Below are 22,026 nucleotides of genomic sequence, written 5' to 3' on the forward strand. Positions count from 1 at the left end.
CAGGCATGCAAACTGTGTTTAATCCTGCAACCTTGTACTGCCAGCTACTGGAATCCAGAAAGCATCATGCCAATGGAGGTTTCTATACAAATTCCAGTAACATACCTCTACACTGCTCTGGGAAGTTTTATTCAGGTGTTCATTCACATTAACTTAAACTGAAATCATTTTTCTGAATGAAAAAATCTGATGGTGGTACCATACATAAAGAATGAGGGTAAGCAATATATTAAGTTTGACAAGGTGTCTGGTGAGATGTCCACAGGGTACTGGATGAAGCTATACAGTTTTGCTGGTTGCACAGAACTACAACATCAGAGGAAAAGAAAGGTATGTCTTTACACAGCCCTGTAAGCCTGCTGCTATACCCATGGAATCCCCTCTCTATCAAAGGCACCGACATAAAGAAATTCTGAAAATAAGGGAGAATGAGTACATGTCTGAAGGATGAACTTTTCAGAAGTGATTACCACAGCTACTGCTCCTACTGTTCCTGTTTCTCCTAGTTTCCAGCCTATTTACTGCATTCATTCTCACATTCTCAATACAACTGCCCTCCTAAATGCCTCAGCTACCTCCCTCTACCACCTCCCAGGTGCTGTTGCACATGCATCTCAGCTGTCCCAGCTCCCCAAGCACATTTCACGGCAGACCCAGCTGTGAGAAATAAGGCTGAGGAGAGCAGAAAGCTTGTGACTTCTACCACTACACCTTAGCGTATCTCTGTCCCCATTCCAGGGCTCAAAACAGCCCATGAAACACCTGCAAATTCACCAAAATCCCTTCTGCTTTGACCTGATCAAAATGAGAAGAGATGAAATGAGCATGGCAGGGATGGTGCCATGTACAATTTCTAGCATCCAAAATTAATTTAGACTGCACATATAGAAAACATAGCTAGAAATTACATTGCCTATTGGGACACTGTAATAGTTGATAAAAAACCAGCAGAAATTCTGCTTTGTTCTTTAGTCAGGCAACAGGTCTTTTCCAACCTGGTTATTCTATGATTCTATGAAAGCAGAATTTTGTGTCTAGCTCCAAAAATTATTTTAGAAATTAGGGTAGGTCTGTCATTTTACCTGTAAAGCCATGGGAAGAAAAGATTTGTCCCTTTTGACTTTGAAGTTAATCAATTTCATTTTACTTTCCCTCCTCCACATCCCTGAGATAATCCCTTATTCTCCTAGGAGAGCTGACCTTCCTGGCATTTTCTCTTCTCCTTTTGAATTTCTTCCATACGCATGCACATATACACTCAAAATGTTTCTGCTATAGTTTGTTATTTGTACCTTGTAGCTCAGGTTTTAGGAGGGCTTATCAGAGAAAAGGGAAAGATGAGACATGTTGTTTAATGGTACTTCTGCAGCCTGCCAAAATCAAGTATTACAGGAACAGATCAGCATTGCAGGGGGTATCGATGTTGGCTGCAATACTACAGACACAGACCACTAGCACATCTGAACACTATCTGTAAATCTCACATGTGGTCTCAGCTAGAAGACCTGTTTGAAAACTGGTCTCTGAGGCAGGGTCTCATGGTTGCATAGTATGTTCATTTCTGACTTCAGTTTTCAAGGAAAAGCAATGCATTAACTTGCAGTGTCCAGAGATATGTTTTTATACACCTTCACAGGAACATTCACATTATACTCCAGATTTCATCTGGAGATGCTCTTACAGTGACTTTCATGGCAATTGAGAGGGTAGAGATTTGATTTTTATTTTACCAGAGTTTGAGTCCTCTTAGTCAGCATTTGAATGCATTCCTATGCACTGCCTATGAACTGCCACCTTGGACTTCTGGAGGGCAGATTTCAGACTGTTTAGAAGGCTGGCTGATAAAGGCCATCCCCATGTGCCAAAAAATGAGCTAGCAGGAATGAAAACCAGCCTGGCTGATCAGAGAGCTTTGGGTGGGTCTCTGAAAAAAAGAGGTAAGTATATGAGCTTTTGAAGAAGAGGCAAGCATCCCAGGAGGACTACAAGGATGAAGTGAGATAGCACACACAGAAAATCAGAAGGGCTGAAGCCCGACTAGAACTTACATTGGCCAGTTGTGTGAAAGATAAAAAGAAAAAAAATTCTACAAATATATTAACAGCAAAAGGAGGGCCAAGGAGAATCTCCACCCTCTGCTGGATGCAGGGGGAACAATAGTGACAAAATATTAGGATAACTCAGTGTTTAATAGTAAGTTAAGATGTTCTCTGGGTACTCAGCCTCCTGAGCCAGAAAACAGGGAGGAAGAGCAAAACAAAGCTCCAACAATCCAAAAGGAAACGGTTAGAGACCTGCTCAGCCCATTACATACTCACAAGTCTATGGGGCTGGATGGAATCCACCCAAGGATTTTAAGGTAGCTGGCAGAGGTGCTCACCACAACCCCCTCCATCATCTACCAGCAGTCCTGGCTGACTGGGAAAGTTCCACTTGACTGGAGGTTGGCAAACGTCACACCCAACCAAGCAACTCTATGATTCTATGATTCTTTATCTATCTCATATCCACAAATTTGTCGCTGGCTACGGAAACATCACTGAGGAACAATGAACACATGCATAGGTTTATATCTGGGGCAGGGAATTAAATCTGATAGATTCTGTCTGAGTGGCGTCCGAGCTATCAGCCTGTGAGATAATGCACACAAAAAAAGAATCAGCACAATTACACAGCCAGACTTAAGTGTAGCATTTCCTGATGTTTAGTGGTTGACTGTGTAAATGTACTCTTGAGTTAATGTCAAATTTTGTACTTGGTTCCCCTTGGATTTCTTGTTTGTTTGTGATTTTCCTCTGAGAATACCATTTGAAATGGTAATCTCTACTGCTTCAAAGCTGCATTGCTTAGAAAATAATTACACGGCAACCATGCAAGTCTTGTTTGCCTCAGCACTGGTCCAATCTTATAATTTTATTCTCCTTCCCTATAATCAAGCTGCCTTTAAAGTAATATATAAGTGAGCTGTGAATACCATCTTTCATTACTCCCTAGATTTACATTTTTTTCAATTCTGTCTTATCTTGTTTGTAATTGTTTTGGAGTTCAGGGAGTTTGACTTATGCTATGCAAGGACGGAACACTTTAAAACAGCAGCTTTTTTTCTAGTGACATGCTTTCTAAATGTGATATTTCAATCAATTAAAACTCGGTTTTCTTTGCAAAAATCCAGTGCTTGCAGTCCATGGAGGGATATTTTCATATCAGCTCCAATATTTGATTTTTAGCCTTCGTTATGCTTAAAAATATCATTCCTTTTCTCTTGTAAATGGGGGAGATGTGGTGGTACTCCATCCAGTATCACTGGCTGAATTAATGTTTCTAAAACCTTTCAGAGGCAATTGCTTTTTCATAGAAAACTCCAGGGAGGGTGGTAGAGAGTAAAATGGTTATCTCTATACTGGAGCAAGGAGCAAATGCGGTCTTGTTAAAAAAAAAAAAAAAGAAGAATCCTATAAACATGCAACTTTTGTGTTGGTTTATATTACTTTTTGTATTGTTGCCTGGCAGATTGATACTGGGTTTTGTCTTTCATGTACACAGATGCCTCAGGGATAAATTCACCAGTGATCCAAGGTAAAAGCATCACACCAGCCTTCTTTATGTGTGGATGATTTACAATATATTGAATGTTGTTTCTGTGTCTACTGTCTCAGAATTAAAGGCTCAAGGCAAATCGTCCTCCTTTTTCTGTGTGTTGGTTTCTTGTTCTGTAAACTGTGGGGTTTTGGAGCCATTTTGCGGGAATGAAATGACGAGATGGACTCCAGATAGCTGTAAAAGCGGAGACCTTTATTGTTGGAACTTACAGGTTTATATACCTTTGCTCATCTGTCCACGCACTTCCCATAGCAACCTGATTGGCCCAGGCCTATTGTCCATGCGCCTGCAATCACCAGCAGCAACATTTGGTTGGTTGACCTCCAAAACCCCACACACTGCCCCTAAATGCTGTCTCCAACCTGATTTGCATCTCTGATGTTCACCTCTTTGTTCAGCTTCCCGCTCTTACAACCCAAGGTCAGTTCAAGGACCCCAAGTCAAAAGTATCCAACAGGTCTACCTTGCTATCACTGATTCCTACACTTTCATATGTCATCTGCCACCTTTCTGAGGGTGCTCTCAGTCTCGCTGTCAATATCATTGATGATGATATTAAACAGCACCAGTCCCAGTACAGACCCCTGAGTGACACCACTTGTCAGAGATCTCCATCTGGACTTTAAGCCATTGACCACTACTCTACCTGAAAGGAGGTTGTAGAGAGGAAGGAGCTGACCTCTTCTCCCAAGTGAGAGGGGACAGGACAAGAGGAAACGGCCTCAAGCTCAGCCAGGGGAGGTTCAGGCTGGACATTAGGAAAAAATTTTTCACGGAAAGGGTCATTGGGCACTGGAACAGGCTGCCCAGGGAGGGAGTTGAGTCACCTTCCCTGAAGGTGTTTAAGGGATGGGTGGACAAGGGGCTGAGGAACATGGTTTAGTGTTTGATAGGAATGGTTGGACTTAATGATCCGGTGGGTCTCTTCCAACCTGGTGATTCTATGATTCTATGATTCTACGATGGTTACATTGCTTTTGCTGCAGCCCAGGATACGGTTGGCTTTCTGGCCTAGGAGTGCAATCTGCCAGTTTATGTTGAGCTTCTTATCCATCACCATCCCCAAGTCCTCCTCTTCAGGGCTCCTCCCAACCCGTTCTCTGCCTGGCATCGCCCTGACCCAGGTTCAGGACCTTACACTTGGTGTTGTTGAACTTCATGAGGTTTGCACAGGCCCTCCTCTCACGCCTCATAGAGGAAGGGAACAACATCCCGTCTTGTTGCCTGGGAGGCAAGGAGGAAAGTTCTGTTGTCTGGGATGGACAGCATGTGCAAGTCTCTGTGATCTCTGCTCCTCTCATTCTCTTGGGTATGTTTGGTGTATCTCTTCATGCACCTCAATCCATCATAGCTCTCCTCATAATGAGAGCTGCTTTCAGTTTAGAAACCTGGCTATGAGTGGCCTCGAGCTGAAGCCAGAGATTCGTGTATTCCACTGTGGCCCTGAAGAAGCAGAACAAGTGAATGGCTAAAGGCATTCTTGCCCTCTCCAGAACAACATTCTTCCATTGTCTGTAGCTGGGCCCTGGTCTTGTTAAAGCAATATGACCTGGCGAAGAGAGGATACCAGCCGTTTCCAAATATTTGGCTACCCCAAATCACACCTACTGCTGAACAAAGGATGAGGGTCACCCATAGCGTGGTAGCTGAGTTTTTTGCTCCTCTGTAGCAGCTTTTTCTTTTTTTTTCCCTGTGCTGGTGATGCAAAATGCAAGACAACAAGAGCCATCAATCAGAGTACAAGTGAGGTTACTGAGAAGATTGGGGGTTAATCCATTAATCCATTGCAAAGGACAGGGTAGAGTGGAACATAACTCTGCTGAGCATGGAGAGGTTTAACAGGCCATGGCAACAGCGGCATGAAAGATGCGACCACCCCAGCAGAAGGAAGAAGTGAAGCATACACATGCGCTGCCAAGGTCTTTTGGTCACCACTGAGTCAGTCCCACTGGAGGTGCGATTGGCAGATCCCATGGACAAATTCGAACTGGACCGTGATCTCTGGACTTTGGCAGGGTGGCAAAGCTGAATCTTGGCCTGAGAGCAGGTGCTGCAGCTCAAATTCCTCCCTGTGCAAGCACGACTCAGCAATACCCGTCACGGTGCTATACTGGGCACTGGCATCTCCACAGGGTTAAGTTCTGGCCAAAGCATTCCCCTACCTTGGATAAAATGTCTTCGTATTTCTGCAGAACACTATTCAAAGAACTGGCTGATGGCACTGCCGAAGCTTTCCTGAGGAGTTTCACAAGCTGTGGGTGAGAACCAGAGGCACGATGGAGAGCTGGTGGAAGAAGAAGAGGAGGTGGAGGAGGAAGAAAGTAAAGGAGAAGGTTCTGATGAAGAGAGGGATCTGGTTGGGATTTTTGAAAGGCACGCTTGGAGGCCAGTGCAGTATGTGATGTACAGTTGCCTGATGGTGGAGGAGCTGGTGGATGAACTCCTCTGGATCATCAAAGAGCAGTTGTGCAAGAGTTTCTACCCTGTGCTACAACAAGCCATCAGTGTGGGCACTTCCTTCGCAGGCTGGTTTCCCTGTGATGATGATGCTGTCTACCAGCTGCTCCTGCCCCTGAAGGCACCTCGTGGCCACACCTTCAACCTGGAGCTTGGCACCATGAGGGAGATGCCAGCAGGAGACCCCTGCATCCGCGTGGAGCTAGAGTGCACCTGCACAGGGCAGCAAATGGAGGAGAACATGCTCTGCTTCCTCCACCATTCTAAGGACATCACAAAAAATCAGGACCCCAGCCTCCTACACACCCTCTGCACTGGCTGCTACCTAGATGTGCACAAAACTGCCCGCTGGTTCCAGAACCTCATGATGTCAGCCTGGAGGGATGTGCCTCATTTGCGTCACTACAACATGAAGACGCTGCCCTCCAACCAGTCCTGCAGGCTGGAGCTGACAAGTGCCTCTGGAAAAACCTTCTTCATTGAGTTGATCTTTGGAGTGCAGCATGGAGACTCAGACATCTTCCTAAGCATCCAGGCTCCAGAGGACACCTCCACCCCAAGCACTACGTGGCCAGTGACCTACGCTGCGGCCGAGGTGACGTTCTTCAAGTACATGGCCAGGCAGGTCCCAACTGGCCGTGTCCACCTCAAATGCCTTCACCACTGCGCATACATCCTGATGGGCACAAGCTTTTCCACCTATACCTTCAAGACAGCTGTCATGCACCTCCTGACCACAATCCTCCTCTCAGATTGGCACAGCAAGTATTCGCTACTGCGGCTGCGAGACATCATGCCATACGTGCTCTGCTGCCTGGAGAAGTGCCTCAAACACTTCTTCCTTGGCAATGAGAACATGCCCGAGGAGATAAGCTTGCCACCCTCCTTCAGAACGGCCAAGCCACTGAGTCTCTTCCAACGCTTCACACAAGATCCAGCGGCCTATGCCGAGGCATTGCATGATTTCAAACAGCTGCAATATCGACTCGTAAGACTGCTCGTGAAGGGACATTGAAAGAGGTCTCCATGCACAGAGCTTGATTGTTGGTCTCACAGTTGACAGCAGGCAACATCCTCACACTTGATCTGTAGAGGTAAACAGTGTATTGTATTGTTGCGAGTTTAAGCAAGCGCCTGACTGGCACTTGATATACCACAGGAGAAAGACTGTGTTAAGAACCATGAGGAATGGTATTGTCAAAGGCAGAAGCAGATACAGAAGAAGATGGGCTTTCTCATCTGTGTTTCCCATCCAAGTTACAAACTGTCCTATTGTAAGTGTCCTTCTCCAAAACGGGAAGGTGGCCAAAGAGAGCCAAAGGACAATGAGGAGGGCAAAGAAAGACAAAGTAATGACCCTTAGAAGAGGGAAGGAGCCTTGACTGGGGTTTGCACAAGAGCAATAACTAGCAGTTCTTCTACGATTTCAGGGCAATGTTGCTCCTGCTTCCTGGCAGGAAGCCCCACGTGGCAGGACGTGGATCTGTATCAACAACCCTGAAACTTGTGGAGCGGTGCGGCAACAAACCACGACCAATGTTGTCATCACAGGGATGCCTGCTAAGCTTTGTGCCTCACCGGACTGCAGTGCAGGGACATGAAGGCTGCCTTGTTATTATCCCTCATGATTGCTGAATTGTCTTGCTCTTTGTAAGCAAGTCAGTAGTTTTTGTTAATAGTCTGTTTATTGTAGTTTGTGTGCTTGTAGCTATTTAGTCATATCCCCCAAGAACCCTTACCTAACTGTCACACTTGGGGAGTTTCTGCCACACCTCTCCTCCAGAGCAAAAGCACACTCGGGGTGGTTGGTCCCAATGCAGCTGAAGAGCCCCTTGCAAGGAGGCTCATGCCAGAGACTCCTGTTTCCCCTACACAGTGACCGTCCCTGTCTCTTGGAGAGAGTCCATTCCCTCTGGGATGTTTACACTGTACAAAGTTGCCAATAAATGGTGTGTTTGAACAACGGCTGCGTCTCTGCGTGTCTGTGCATCACTCTCCCAGGGGATGTGAGTATAGGGTGCTGGCTGCTCAGCTGCCACAGAGCCGAGGAGCATTTCCAGAAGGACTGGGGCACTGTGCTCTGCTTTCACCGATTCCCCCAGCTCTCTGTGCTCCCACATTGAGCCAATGGGAATAGTTGGTCCCCCTCCACAGCCGTGCACGTTGCCTTTGCCATGGAGATCCTGAAGTGCCTTCCTTGGGATCCAGAGGCAACTCATCCTGGTAGGCAGTAGCTTGTCCATCTATACCATCAAGACAGCTGTGACGCATCTCCTGACCACTGCAGGCCCGTCAGTTTGGGACACAGTTCCCACTCCCCTGCCATGGGCAGGGACATCCCACTAGATCAGGCTGCCCAAGGCCCCATCCAACCTGGCCTTGAACACCTCCAGGGATGGGGCAGCCACAACTGCCCTTGGCAACATGTTCCAGTGTCTCATCACTGTCACGGTGAAGAAATTCTTCCTAATGTCTAGTCTAAATCACCCCCTCTCCAGTTCATATCCATTCCCATTTGTCCTATCACCACAAGCCTTTATGAACAGTCCCTCTTCAGCTTTCCTGTAGGCCCCTTTCAAGTCACTGTAAGATCTCCTCAGAGCCTTCTCTGCCCCAGACTGAACAACCCCAACTCTCTCAGCCTGTTCTCGTATGGGAGGTGCTCCAGCCATCTGACCATCTTTGTAGCCTCCTCTGGACCCGTTCCAACAGTTCCATATCCTTCTTACTTTGAGGATTGCAGAAATGGACACAGTATTCCAGATGAGGTCTCAAAAGAAAGGAATAGAGGGGCAGAATCACTTCCCTCGACCTGCTGGCCACGCTTCTTTTGATGCAGCCCAGGACATGGTCGGCCTTCTGTGCTGCGAGTGCACATTGCTGGCTCTCATCAACCAGCACCCAAAGTCTGCAGGGCAGCTTTCAATCACATTATCCGCCATCGTGTACTGAAATCGGGGATTGCCTCGACCCAGGTGAAGGACCTTGCACTTGGCCTTGTTAAACCTCATGAGGTTCTCACAGCCCCACTTCTCCAGCCTGTCCAGGTCCCTCTGGATGACATCCCATCCTTCTGGTGTGGCAACTATACCACTCAGCTGTGGGAATGAAACAATGAGACAGATTCCAGATAGCTGTAAAAGCGGAGACCTTTATTGTTGGAACTTACAGGTTTATATACCTTTGCTCATCTGTCCACGCGCTTCCCATAGCAACCTGATTGGCCCAGGCCTATTGTCCATGCGCCTGCAATCACCAGCAGCAACATTTGGTTGGTTGACCTCCAAAACCCCACACACTGCCCCTAAATGCTGTCTCCAACCTGATTTGCATCTCTGATGTTCACCTCTTTGTTCAGCTTCCCACTCTTACAACCCAAGGTCAGTTCAAGGACCCCAAGTCAAAAGTATCCAACAGGTCTACCTTGCTATCACTGATTCCTACACTTTCGTATGTGATCTTTCCTGAATATGACCCCTTCTTTGGTCTTTGTGGTATGAGACATGTCTCTGGCTTGGTATACCTTCAAAGGTCCAGAAAGTTGGTTCTGTTCCTCCGGATTTACTCTTGAATAAATGGAACTTTATGCCCCTGTTAAGGTTAAAAGCAGCTTTTCCTTGAATTCAGTGGGTTTCAATGATTCCATCCAGATTTCAAACAGCATGTCATTTCACCAGTTTTAAATAAATGCAATAGTTTTAATGGAGATGATCATTTAAGCAGGATAGTGTAATATATATGTACACTAGTAGGCAGGCATTTTAATAATATATGTTTATAATATTATTTAGTATCATTTCCATTATGAGATTAAGTGATTATTTTGGCTGTTTAAATGGATTTGTTTTTCTTTTAAATGAAAGATGGATGAAAATGGTGCTGGCATGCTGCAGATGGCATCATTTACCAACTGGAAAATTTATTCATGAGATTAGCTAGAACTGATGAGCGCTTCAGACAGCTTTCAGATACTGTTAGATAATTATTGAGTCTATTTTATGGATTAAAGAAGAGAGAAATATGGTATAGATTAACTACTAAAGGCTGTTACCTTGCCACCTTCTATAAGCAAACTACTTTTTAGTTTCTGCAGAAGAGAAGGATTTCTTTGCAAGGAAAATCTTAAATAATTTCTTTAGATTGTCATAACTTTTCAGCAATTGATTTCTTCAGAAATGACCCACTCATGAGACTTTTCCATCTGTTTTCTATATTGAAAGGTCCCTTACAATACAGGAAAAAAAAAAAAGATGTATATAGAAAGAACTGTTTAACCTGATAGACAGAAGTGTTTTGTGAAAATAGTACTGACATATCCTGTAATATTGAACAACTGGCTCTGGCCTCTAAAAATTTAGACCACTTAAAGACATTACTCAGATCTCAACATTTCAATCTTAAACATGAAAAATCATATCCTTCAGTGAAATTTTTTATTGATTCATGTTATGAGTAAAAAGCTAAAATGCTGAATAGGTAAAGTATGAAATCAGTAAGATATGACTGAAATATAAAGGATGCAATGATCTGCAGACGCTGCCATAAGAAATCCTAATGACTGATAAATTAGCAATAGTCTGGGCTAGGAAGCTTCCAATCTGGCAGTTCTGCGAAGCTGGGATCATTCTTCACCAGAAATGAAGCACAAGGTCTTTCAGATCATAGAAACACAGCCAACTTGAGGGGCTGCATCTCAGGAAAAGCAGAAAATTTCAGAAATGAGTAGTCAGTAACTTCCCTTTAGCTCCAAACTCAGTGTTCCAGCCTTTGCACAGAGTAAGGCGCCTTTTGGAGGCAATGACTGACAGGTAAATTGCAGACTGTATCGAACACCTCCTGGCATAATGATGATGAAAGAGTTTGGCAGATAAAACTCCTATTTAAATAAAAGGGTGACTTTAACAGAGTTCAGTGATAAGGTCACACCATTACTTACTGCAGGGAGGAAATATGTGAGGGAAAATCAGGATATATGTGTTTATAGCCAAAGAATTATTTGTGCTTATCGCTAAAGGATTATATGTACACAGCTGACTCCCTATGTCACTTAGCTAATATATCAAAGTTTCATAATGCTTATCCCCAATTCATTTACATTCCTGTCTTACTGTCTGGTGTGAGTTTCCCTTGGAGTTCAAATCTAAGCTTTTGCTAAGCAGCCTCTCAGGTATTGGATGCATCTTTCTGGATGTCCAGCATTACTACATGGTGAAGTTAGAGTCTGAGCTTTTGCAAAGCAGACTCTCAGCCACCAGATTTTATAAAACAAATAATTTAATAGAGGGATATAGCAACACGGTCAATTCCAGGGAGAGAGACCGACTCTGCAGAGAGGGGTAAACATGAACAAAGAAATCTCTGGGCAATTATAACCTTACAGACTATTCGCCTGCCCTCCTCATGCGATGGTCCAGTCTAGTAGTAGTTTTGGGCATCTTCATTGGATTACTTCGCTGTCTTTCATACAGGTTTTCATCTTGCCTGGTTCAGCTGGTGTTAATGTATCCTTGATCCCTCTCTGCTTTCCAGACTGTCATTTATTCTAGAGACCTTGTTTTAATTGTTGCTGTTTTGGTTAAAGATGAGGAGTGGTTTGGGAAGTGGAACATATACATCACAGGTTGCTTTGAGCAACAAGGTCTAGTGGGAGGTGTCCCTCCTTGTGGCAGGAGTGATGGAACTGGATGATCTTTAAAACCCTTCCTAACCAAACCATACCATGATCCCGTGATTCCATGGTGCCCCGTGCTCTCGGCCCGGCCCCCTTTTATCATGACCCCTGCAGGCCCCGCACTCTGCGCTATCGCTGCCACACCAGAGCTGTGGCACCTGTGGCTGCAACATCAGGGCTCAGCTCTGCATTCTTCTCACCCTCTCCCAGTCCTTTCTCCCTCTCCGCGCCCTCTCCATGCCTCTTCCCCACTGGGATCCTCCGCAAGGTAACTGTAGGGATTCAGTGTGGAAGCAGGAGAGGGTTCAGCAAAACAGATGAACAAATAACATCAGTTTTGAGAGTTGAGGTGAAAGTCAAAGAAGTCTGCTCCTTTTTATCAAACCTAACCCAACACTTGGAGATTCTTGCAGTGGTTTGACAGCTGCAGGAATTGAAATTGGAAGTGGACAGGAAGCAGAAAGACATGGAAGAAGAACTAGAAACACAGAACAAGATGCAGGGTCTTTGGGACACTACTGCAGAGCTGGAAGGGTGTGTGCAATGGTAAGGAAGTAACACAGCAGAGCAAGACTTCCCTTTTTGCAAACAACAGGACTGTCTTCTTGAATCCCAATGAAATAATAATACACAAGTTTTCAAAATGCTTTTGGTTTAGATGAGGTTCTTTCACACTCTTCTTTTGGGCTGCATACTCTGTTGGACTTCTCTAATAAGGCCTGTACTTCTTTTCTGGGTTACGTGTTCGAAATGCACAGGTGAGAGCCAAAGTTAGTTGCCAAGCCAAGGCCCTTAAAGCCACTATTCAGAAGGACCTGGAGGACTATGCCTCAGTAAGCCAGTCAGAACCTTCCCTTTTCATGAACTACAGAGCCTAGTTCCACATTCATGGGGGGGAAACTCTATGAGGTTTCCCTGGAGAGCATAGGAGAGATCAGTTCCTCTCTTCTACTGACTACAGGTTGCTCTGAAAGTCCTGCTGTCCTATTGTCCAGGTTTCTGGTTTGGAGAGCTGCTGCATGAGGCTATAGAGAGTCCTACTTTAAACCATCTTTCTTATGGGGCTGACAGTAACATACTGGCTTAAAGGTATTCCACTTTAGACCAATCATCAGGTTGAGACCTTGAGCAGCTCTTCAGACAGTCATTCTGCAGGAGTACTTGGTACTTTTGGCTGCTGACCTTCCTTGGGCTCTGGTGGGGCTGAGCACTCCATCCCTCCCCCATCCTGGAGGCCTGACTGACATTGTCAGACCAACAGTTCTTCAGCTGCTTCTACCCTGGTCACCTCCCCATTTTAGTGACTGTGGGTTCCTTGGCAAGAAGGCATGAGTACATAATGCAAAGAGAAGACCTCCAAAGATGAAAATCAGCAACTAACAAGGAAATGACACTTCTACGGGCAGTATTTTCTGTGCTTGGGTGATGTTGCAGGACCAGAAAATGCTTTGTTGTACTGATAGTAGCAAGAGAAGAAGAAGGGCCCTGCAGTGCAACCCTCAGTCAGGAAAATCCTAGCATGACTTCTTTTTCCTTCTTTTAATCCTGCTGTAGGATATTAAAATCCAGGAGGACTTTCAGTCTGGCTCTCCAATCATGCGGACTGCAGAGGAACACCAACGCCAGCATTGTGGGCAGGTATTTTATCAAAAGATCAGGTGAGTGAGAAGAGTGGAGCTGTTCACCATGCATCAGGATTTTAATCCATTCTAATATTCTGCCAGCAGAATTCATTCTTAATGGCCCCTCACTTTATGGATTGCTATGGAAGTGAGTAACTTGGGATCTGTTTCTTGGAGTTCCTTTTGTTTTGCCACCTACCAGCTGGTGATGTTTCCTAACAGCTGGAGAAGCAGTCAAAAAAATGGAGGCAGCAGGCATGAAAAAAACAGGACTCATGAGGAATGTCTGCATTGTCATTAAGTCCATTAAGCCTAAGGCTTAATCTCATGGTGAGTCACTGTATTAATCCATCTTCTAAATTAACATGGGTTTGAGGAGGTGGGTGCAATTCTGGTCTAAGCAACACAGCTAAAGTTCCAAACTTTATTCCCAAGAGGGATGTACAAATCACTGAGATGTGTTGAGTACCAACATAGCTGACACCAAGTGCATGGAGACTGCTATTCATAGCAGGTGGTAGCTAGAACTGTATGTCACCATCATGTGCTATCAAAGGATCTAAAATACAGAAATATGTCCAAGTATCCTGTTGTGATGATGAATCTGTGGATTTTTCCACTGTAATGGAAAGTCATTCCCTATTTCTTAAATATCAAGCCAGTTAGGTGTGTTAACAGCCAGAGGGAGATGTGTGACAGAGCTGTCAGGCATCTGTGGACAGTGCTGCATTCATCTTTGTTTTTCTGCTCTGATGCTAAGCTTTACTTGTGCTCTAGAGACCTGCTGAAAAAGACAAGCCTGAAGGCTAGAGCTCAGCCTGAGTGTTGGGCTAGGTAAGGTAGAAAACTGACAACTACTGGAATTGTTTAGCTCTTAAGAGGCAAGGCAGCAAAGCTGAGAACAGGCGTGGTCTGCCTGGCTCTTCTTAGTCCTCTGGCAAACAAATTAGGCTGCCCTAATGATAAGGCTAAGCCAAAAGGAGAGGATAAGGAGTCGCACAAACAGAATCCAGGGATCTCCTGCATTTGGGAAATCACTTGCCAGGTGACAAAGGGAGAAGGTCTGGCTGGAGCATCTGCTGCTTTATATTAATGAGGTAACATAAAGCATGAGGTTTCAGCACGCAGAGGCTTAGTTGCATGAGCTATATGCAACTTCAGAAGGTAGCTGCAAAGGGCAGTAAGGACATCTGGCTCTGTGTATGTCTTGAACAACCAGGGAAGTAAGGCTGGAGGAAATGCTTAGCATAACCTGTTAAATGACTTGGCTACATTTGCTTCCAAGGATAAAACTGATAGTTCACAGAATTATTGCTAGGTTTGCCTAGTTTATAGTTGGATATTCAGAACTTGGGATTAGACTTGTATTTGAGATGAGGCTTTCATGAGCTGATATGCAGGAGTAAGGTCTGGTCTGGCAGTCTCTGTACTCATTTGGGACTGGTGCTTGCAGAGGGATAAATGGAGCTGTGGACAGAAAAGTCATAGTAGCAGCTTTCAAGCACATTCAGAAGATTTCAATTAGGCAGCAGAAGAGCCTTTTTAGACACTACACAAAAATGTAAAGAGTGCCAGGAGCAGATGGCAGAGCTCTCAGCTCTCCCAACCACTAAGGAGTTTTCCCCACTGGGAAGGGTATGGTTTCACATGCTAACTCTCTGTCCCCCTCCCACAGCACTTCATCCTGCAGAGACTTGCCACTCCAATCTGCCCCGACATTTGCATAAAAATCTCCAGACATTTGCAAGTTTCATCAAGCAACGAGGTCCATTCCACTTCATCTGATTCTGGTACCACCTCGACAGCAGTATAAGAAGTCAAAAGAAATAAATTCTTATGCTCCATAAACCCTGACTTAAGAAAAATACACTTGCCCTATAACAATCAACTATCAAGCAAGACACTTGCTTTCTTCTTTCACTTATACTTTTGTAGCCAAACTCAATGAATACTTGTTTTAGTTTAAGGTAAATCCGAGTCAGTTTTGTGACTAACTGAATTGCTGAGGTAACTTCATCTCTTTGAAAACTACCTGCATGTTCTTGAGACAGTGTTCTTCTCTAAAGTGATAACACAGGGCATTGGTATGCAAAAAGACCAATACTTATACTTAACCGAGGCCATCCTCAAGCTGGTGGAAAAGGAGCCCCACCATCAAGGTGGGGCAAATAGGGCAGGTGACCCTAAACTGACCAACAGATTATTCCATGCCATATATGTCATACTCGGTATAAACTTGAAATATCATGAGGGTCTTGCTCTTCTGCGATGGCCGAAGTCCAGTGAGGATCTCATCTATCTGGTTGCTTCGGGTCCCAGATCCTGAATTCAGTTCCAGTGTCCAGCTCCCTACTGTCCATGGACCCACTCCCTCATGTCTGTTCTGCAGTGTTTGGGGTGACATATAGTCATTGAGGGGTGGGGGCACTATCTTATACATTTTTTTTATATTTTATTACTTTCTAATTATTTTCACTGTTATCGTTATCATTGCATCAAAGCTATAGTTCTTGTTTCCAACCTGTAAGCCTTTTTCCTCTCATTTCCCTCTCTCCTTTCCCAGCAGGGTGTGTGTGGGGAAGGGACTTTGGAAGCTTAACTGCATGGCTTTACCTGCTGAATTTGGCCAAGTGGGGCTAAACAGTGACAATACTGAAATAAATATTGTCACAATCTTGCAAATCAACTCTTTGAGTTTGTTTTCTTCTGTCATTCTCTTGGAAGAATCATCCCTCAGTCCACATTGACATCCAGTGCCAAGCGAAATCAAAGGCACTCACTGATACCAGTTGTGGGGGATCATGTTCTGGTTCATGGATGAGTTTTAAAAAACAATTGTTCCATAAAATGAAAATGTCACAGCACAAAGGTTGTCTGCATTTTGAAGTGTTCCCTCAGCCCTCTGAATATGTGTGTTAAGTACAAAACAGGTTTGAATATTTGTGGTGGTCAGTGCTTCCTCAAAAGTTACCTACCAAATAAAATAGATTTCCACAAATTTCATTGTCAATTCACAAGATAAAAAGGATTATTGGAGAGGTGGAGATATTCCATCTTCTCTTGCAGCTTCTTATATACTTGACTGAGATTTCTCTTGCCAAACTTTATCAATGCAAAAAGGACAAAAAAAATCATAAAGGCAATAAAGTTTAATAAAAAGTATGGTTCATGTTACCTTATGTAAACACACATTGATCCTGAGGCCACTTCCACCTGACCCGATAAACAAATCCCCTAGAAACAAATCTACAAGAAGAAAAAGTTGATTCCTATGCCAGCATTCAGTAAAGAGGCTTTAAAAGATAAAATGCTGCTGCTAAGCCTTGCATCAGTTAATCAAGCACTTGCTGAAAATTTTACTTGCATATGAAAAGCATGCAACATACAGGCATTCAGTAAGTCTTCACCTGGCTACATTGGTAAGACCAGTCATAAAAAACAACCTTTCTGTAAGTGTGTGCCATATTTCAACAATTTTTGAAAAAATCTATTTTCTTTCCAACTTTTTTCATGAAAGGTTCTGCTCATCAAGGTAATTCTTAAGTACTCATCAAGAAACTTGTAAGTTTGAACTTATTTCAGAAAAGAGAGCTTGGTAAACTGAAACTGATCTTTCCTATTTCTGCAACACAACTATCTGCAAGAATATGTGGAAGCTCCATGCCGAGTTGCAAAATTCTGCCTGGCAAAGAGGTGAGTATTAAAAAATAAAAGGGGAAAAATGCAAAAAAGATTCCCTAGCCAAACAATAATCAATCCTTTTGTTTCATTTCGTAGCTTAGATGCGATTATACTCAACCAAAAAAAGGTCTTGAAAGATTAAAAACACTAATAGCCAATCTGACAGCAATGGCATGTAATAATATTTTTGCTCAGAAATGGAAAATAGTAATAATTTCTCATTATTGTCATGTATGATATATCTTGAATGGGATTTTTAGTGCTTGTCCATTTTAATAAACATATGTGTTAATTACCCTTTCTCTACTGTAGAGGAATGAATAGATGTTAATGTATTCGTGGCTATCACTACAGTTGTGAAAGAAGACATTTTCATCGTAACAGCATGTTTTTTCTTCCTGTAATCATCTGAACGATTATCTTCTATTGCCTGAAGAGTTTGTAGAAAGCAGTACTTTGAACTAGGAAACCTAATGAAAGAATTTGTTTCTAATCACTTTACAAATCAATCTGATGAATCTATGTAATTAGACAGATGTAATTTTCAATGTGTGATATTCAATAACCCAAGAAATAAGTAAACATATGCTTAAATAATCTCATTCTGATAAATAAAAGTGTCCAAAGCAGACAGAAATCATGAACAGGTTTAATATTCCTCTTAGAAAAGAAAGAAGCTGAATTAAGGAAGAGGATGAAGAGGTTGGATTAATGATCTTTAGTTATACCTTGAAATGTGAGCAAAACAGTACGAATGGCAAAATAACTCCAATAAGAACTTTCCTTTCACAAACAGACAGGCACAAAGACTTTGCTATCTATTATGCCACTCCAGTGCTGCAAGTTAAAATACGATGATCATCTCTCTCCAGCCAGGGATTCTTCCACTGTAGGTGGAAACCTGTCTCCCACACTAAGCAGATCCTCTGCGCTCATGTGCTACTTACCCTCCAGCTTCCAGGAGAAGAACCACAAGGCTTGGCTTAGACATGCTTCCAGATCTTTGCTGCTTGTGACCAGCTGCTAGGAAACCCTTTTCAGCTCCCAAAAGTTAAAGGAACCTGTAAGTCCAAATTAGCTTTTATTTAACTTTAGAAGCAAAACAGAAGTTTTTCTTACCTTGAGAGCTCTTTTACAGGACTGTAAATATAAATGCAACAAACACTTCACCCTTAATAGCAAGGTGAATTTTGTAAGGGGCTCTCCACCTGCATGTTTAGTAATTGCACACAACAGTTAAAATCTCAGTTTTTAGCCAGAACAACAAAAACAGGAAAACTCTTCAAAATAGAGACAATTAGCCAGAGTTCAAATACATGACTGAGCAAGTCATCTTCCCTCAGTAACTGACCACATACCAGGTGAAATGCTGTGAGGGGCCATAAGAGCAGGTTTGGAGGTACAAGAAAAAAGATTTTTAACTGATGTGTTTCACCTTGCACTTGTTGGGCTAAGACCATACAGGTGGCCAAGTGCTAGAGTTCGGTTGCTGATTTCTTCTTCCTGTTCAAAGAAGGGGCAGGTGTATTGTTGTGTGCTACTTAGCAATCACAAGAAAATGAGCTCAGCTGGAGCTTAGTAATATCTTGAGAGAATTATCTTAAATAAATTTTCTAATATTTTTCCTAATTTTATTGTCCTTATTGATGAGGCTGTTAAATAATCATCTATTATGTATATTTGTATATAAAATACTAAGCAAATGTAGGAGAAAGTAGCTGCTCTCAATGTCTTTTAGGCCTTTTTTTCATGCGTTTTACAGCATGCTTACTTCTAGACAGGGGGCTGACTCCACGAAAAAATGTATCCTGTGAAAGATGTAAAATGTACTCTTGTCAAAATGAAAGAACAGGCATCCCTGCCCCCATAAATACAACAAATAAAACAGTGTGTTCAGCTACCACAGTAGTTCATAGCAGTGTCACAGAAGATGATGTTCCCTTCTGGCCTAAAATTTGGCCTGAAGCTGAGTCTTGTCACAAATTTCTGTGCATTTGTGTACAGTGGTGAAGAGAAACTTGAAGAAGTGGGCTTTCCTCACAGGCAGCCCAGGACTGGGAGGACATCTCTTTGTAGCAGCCACAAACATTCCAGCTTCCATGGCCTGGGAGATTCACACTGCTTGCTCCCTGATGAGGATTTCAGACATTCATGACTAGGAAAAAGTTCTCCAGTAGGAAGCAGCAAACAACTCCGAAACATAAGGTGGCCCTCGGACATAACCGAGATCTTCCTGATGAAATGAAAATAGCAGATAAATAAGAGCACTGCCTGATCCACTAGCATGGCCACAGCATATGAAATCAGAAGTAGCAGTGGAGAAAGTGAATCTGAAGGAGTGACGTGATTCTCCTTGTAGAGAGCCTTTACACTGCCCTTGTTCTCAATGAGTGAGAAGTTCATCGTCAGTTAGTCCCTGCCTCATTACAGTCAGCCAATGACACAAAAATCTGTTTACTACCTCCCTGCCAGGCAGCAAGCTGAGGCCTGAGGCAGATTTCCCTTGACTTCAGCAGTGGTGTGAATAAAATGAACAGTACAAGAGGCTGCATCGGCTGGAGCTGCTGGTCACTCCTTTGCATCAACTGACACGTTATCCCCTCCTCCTTAACAACATCTGGAAGAGGAGCACTGATGAAACAGAGAAAGGTCACTTAAGGAGAAGGTGGGAAAGTCCATACATAAGTAGCTAAAGTAAAATACACAATTAACATTTAGCAAGTCATGTGGCCTTTTGTGCATGTTCTTTGAGCATGAATGGTTCCAGTCTCTCTGCAGAGATGCAATGAGGATGTGCATGTCTTTTGACAGACCTGAGTCCTTCCTTATTCTGTAGGAAGTGATTGGTGCCACCCTTGTGCTGTCAAAGTCTCTCTGAGCAAGGTCCCAGGACTCCCAGATCAGTGAACCGCTTGTATTTGCTCAGAATCATCTGCAGTGACATGCAATGCAAGCAATTAAGAGCAGCTTACAAATTGGAACAAATCAAGAAAGATCCCAAACAAAGAAGTCTTTCGGTTAGATTTATGTCTAGGAGGATTTCTTGGGGCTAATACTTAATGCGATAAAATTGCACTCACAAGGGGAGTATTTTGGCAATGACCTTTCATTAAACGCCAGGGTCCTACCACGTAAAGTAGCTGAAGAGTTATCTCAGCCACAGATTTTCTCTAGCTCTTTTAGAAAAAGAAGGGGTTGGCCCAGGAAGAATTTTTTTTCCTGCATTTTGTTTTAAGTAAATTATTAATTCAGTCTTGTCCAGGAAGCTACAAATGCATGTCTAAGTGTCTTAAGTAGATAGGTTTATTCTTAAAGTCTCATACAGCTTCCACTGAAACCACAGATAAGACAGTGCATCAGCATAATGCCCATCCTGCCAATCTTGGCAGGCAGAGACACCAGGTAGTGCTTCATCTCAATCAGCAGTATGCCAGGACCACAGCACTGCCATCAGCCACTATGGTGACATGGTCTTTGCCTCTATCCTTCTCCCTGTCCTGGAGGCTGAAGGCTTGAACATCTCCTTGGGAGACAAGGCAGAGAGAGAGCTAATGTCTTCTAAAGATAGATAAATCTGGGGCTGTTTCCTTATGGGTAAATATTACGATGACAGAATTACCACCTAAAAGAGATACTCTGGTTGTTTTTCTTCCTGCCAAGTCTTAAGAGGAATCTAGCCTAATGACCAGACAAGGAACACATTTTCTGGCATGGGTCCCATAGGTAAATAAGATATTTTTTGTCTCTGGTCTGGGGAATTCTGCTTGGAGAACAACAATTTTAGGCATGGCCCCAAAAGACCATGGAATATCTGGGGAACATCACTGGCAAAGTATTAGATCCCTCCAGAGTTTAGATCCTCTTGTCCAAGGAAAACAAAGATAGAGGGGTTGACCCCCCTTTATTCACAGACAGCTGACAAAAATATACCTTTATTTTTTGATCACTGTCTCTACATGCACTTCAGCAGGGAGAGCAGCCCTGATGTCCAGCCTGAAGCTCCCCTGGCAGAGCTTGAGAACATTACGCCTTGTCCTGTCCCCCGTCACTTGGGAGAAGAGGCCAGCACCCTCCTCTCTACATCCTCCTTTCAGGTAGTTACAGAGAACAATAAGGTCTCCCCTCAGACTTCTCTTCTCAAGGCTAAACAATCCCAGCTCCCTCAGCCGCTCCTCGTAAGACTTGTTCTCCAGCCCTTTCACCAGCTTTGTCACTCTTCTCTGGAAACACTCCAGAGCCTCAGCCTACTTCTTGTGGTGAGGGGCCCAGAACTGAACACAGTATTCAAGCTGTGGTCTCACCAGTGCTGAGTACAAGGGGAGAATAACCTCCCTGTACCCGCTCGTCATGCTGTTTCTGATACAAGCCGAGATGCCGATGGCCTTCTTGGCTACCTGGGCACACTGATGGCTCATGTTCAAATGGCAGCCAGTCAACATGCAGAGGTGTTGATAATTAGAAGAGGAAGATGAGGATTTATTTCTTGATTTGAAGTTAGAATCATGGAATCATTTAGTTCAGAAAACACCCTGAAGATTAAGCCATTGAGTCGAATGGGAAGATCAACACTTCCAAGTCCACCCGATAAACGATGCCCGTAAGTGCTAGTCTACACTGCTTCTGAATATCTCCATAGTTGATGACTCCAGCATTTCCCAGGGACGCCTGTGCCAGTCCTTGATTGCCCTTGCAGTGAAGAGCTGGTCGCCTGGAAACCCTTCCTACTCATATTCAGCAACTGTTGAGCAAGAGGCCCAGGTCCTTATCCACTAGCGAGCTTTCCAGTCACTCTTGCCCTTCTCCAAAGGAGGCAGTAAGACCAGCTGGGCTCCCTTCTTTTTTGACTTCTTTTCCTGTACTGTTTCCCCACACCTGGTAACAAGGACCTTGACATGCCAGTGCTGCATATAAGCTGTTCAGTTAGGACTGTGACAATCTCAGCCCTTTCAGTGAAGAGCCTTTCTTAATCCTCCCCTAGCACCACTTAAGGCCATT

The 22,026-nt window shown here is 43.8% G+C and overlaps 1 protein-coding gene across 1 annotated transcript; it reads left to right on the forward strand.

Annotated features, from left to right (window-relative positions):
• Positions 1-4,994: 4,994 nt before the first annotated feature.
• On the forward strand, positions 4,995-15,163 carry LOC138716594 (inositol 1,4,5-trisphosphate receptor-interacting protein-like 1). The gene is made up of 5 exons (XM_069849760.1): positions 4,995-5,060; positions 5,870-7,045; positions 12,487-12,561; positions 13,283-13,366; positions 15,026-15,163. The coding sequence occupies exons 1-5, from the start codon at positions 4,995-4,997 to the stop codon at positions 15,161-15,163; spliced, it is 1,539 nt and encodes a 512-aa protein (XP_069705861.1).
• Positions 15,164-22,026: the final 6,863 nt, after the last annotated feature.

This window comes from Phaenicophaeus curvirostris, chromosome 1 (assembly GCF_032191515.1).
Source record: "Phaenicophaeus curvirostris isolate KB17595 chromosome 1, BPBGC_Pcur_1.0, whole genome shotgun sequence".
Classification (NCBI taxonomy): domain Eukaryota; kingdom Metazoa; phylum Chordata; class Aves; order Cuculiformes; family Cuculidae; genus Phaenicophaeus; species Phaenicophaeus curvirostris.

Coding starts and splice junctions, on each gene's coding strand:
- LOC138716594 (XM_069849760.1), top strand. CDS start 4,995: ATGAGTGGCCTCGAGCTGAAGCCAGAGATTCGTGTATTCCACTGTGGC. Junction 7,046..12,486: donor AACAGCTGCAATATCGACTC/GTAAGACTGCTC, acceptor CGAAATGCACAG/GTGAGAGCCAAAGTTAGTTG. Junction 12,562..13,282: donor ACCTGGAGGACTATGCCTCA/GTAAGCCAGTCA, acceptor ATCCTGCTGTAG/GATATTAAAATCCAGGAGGA.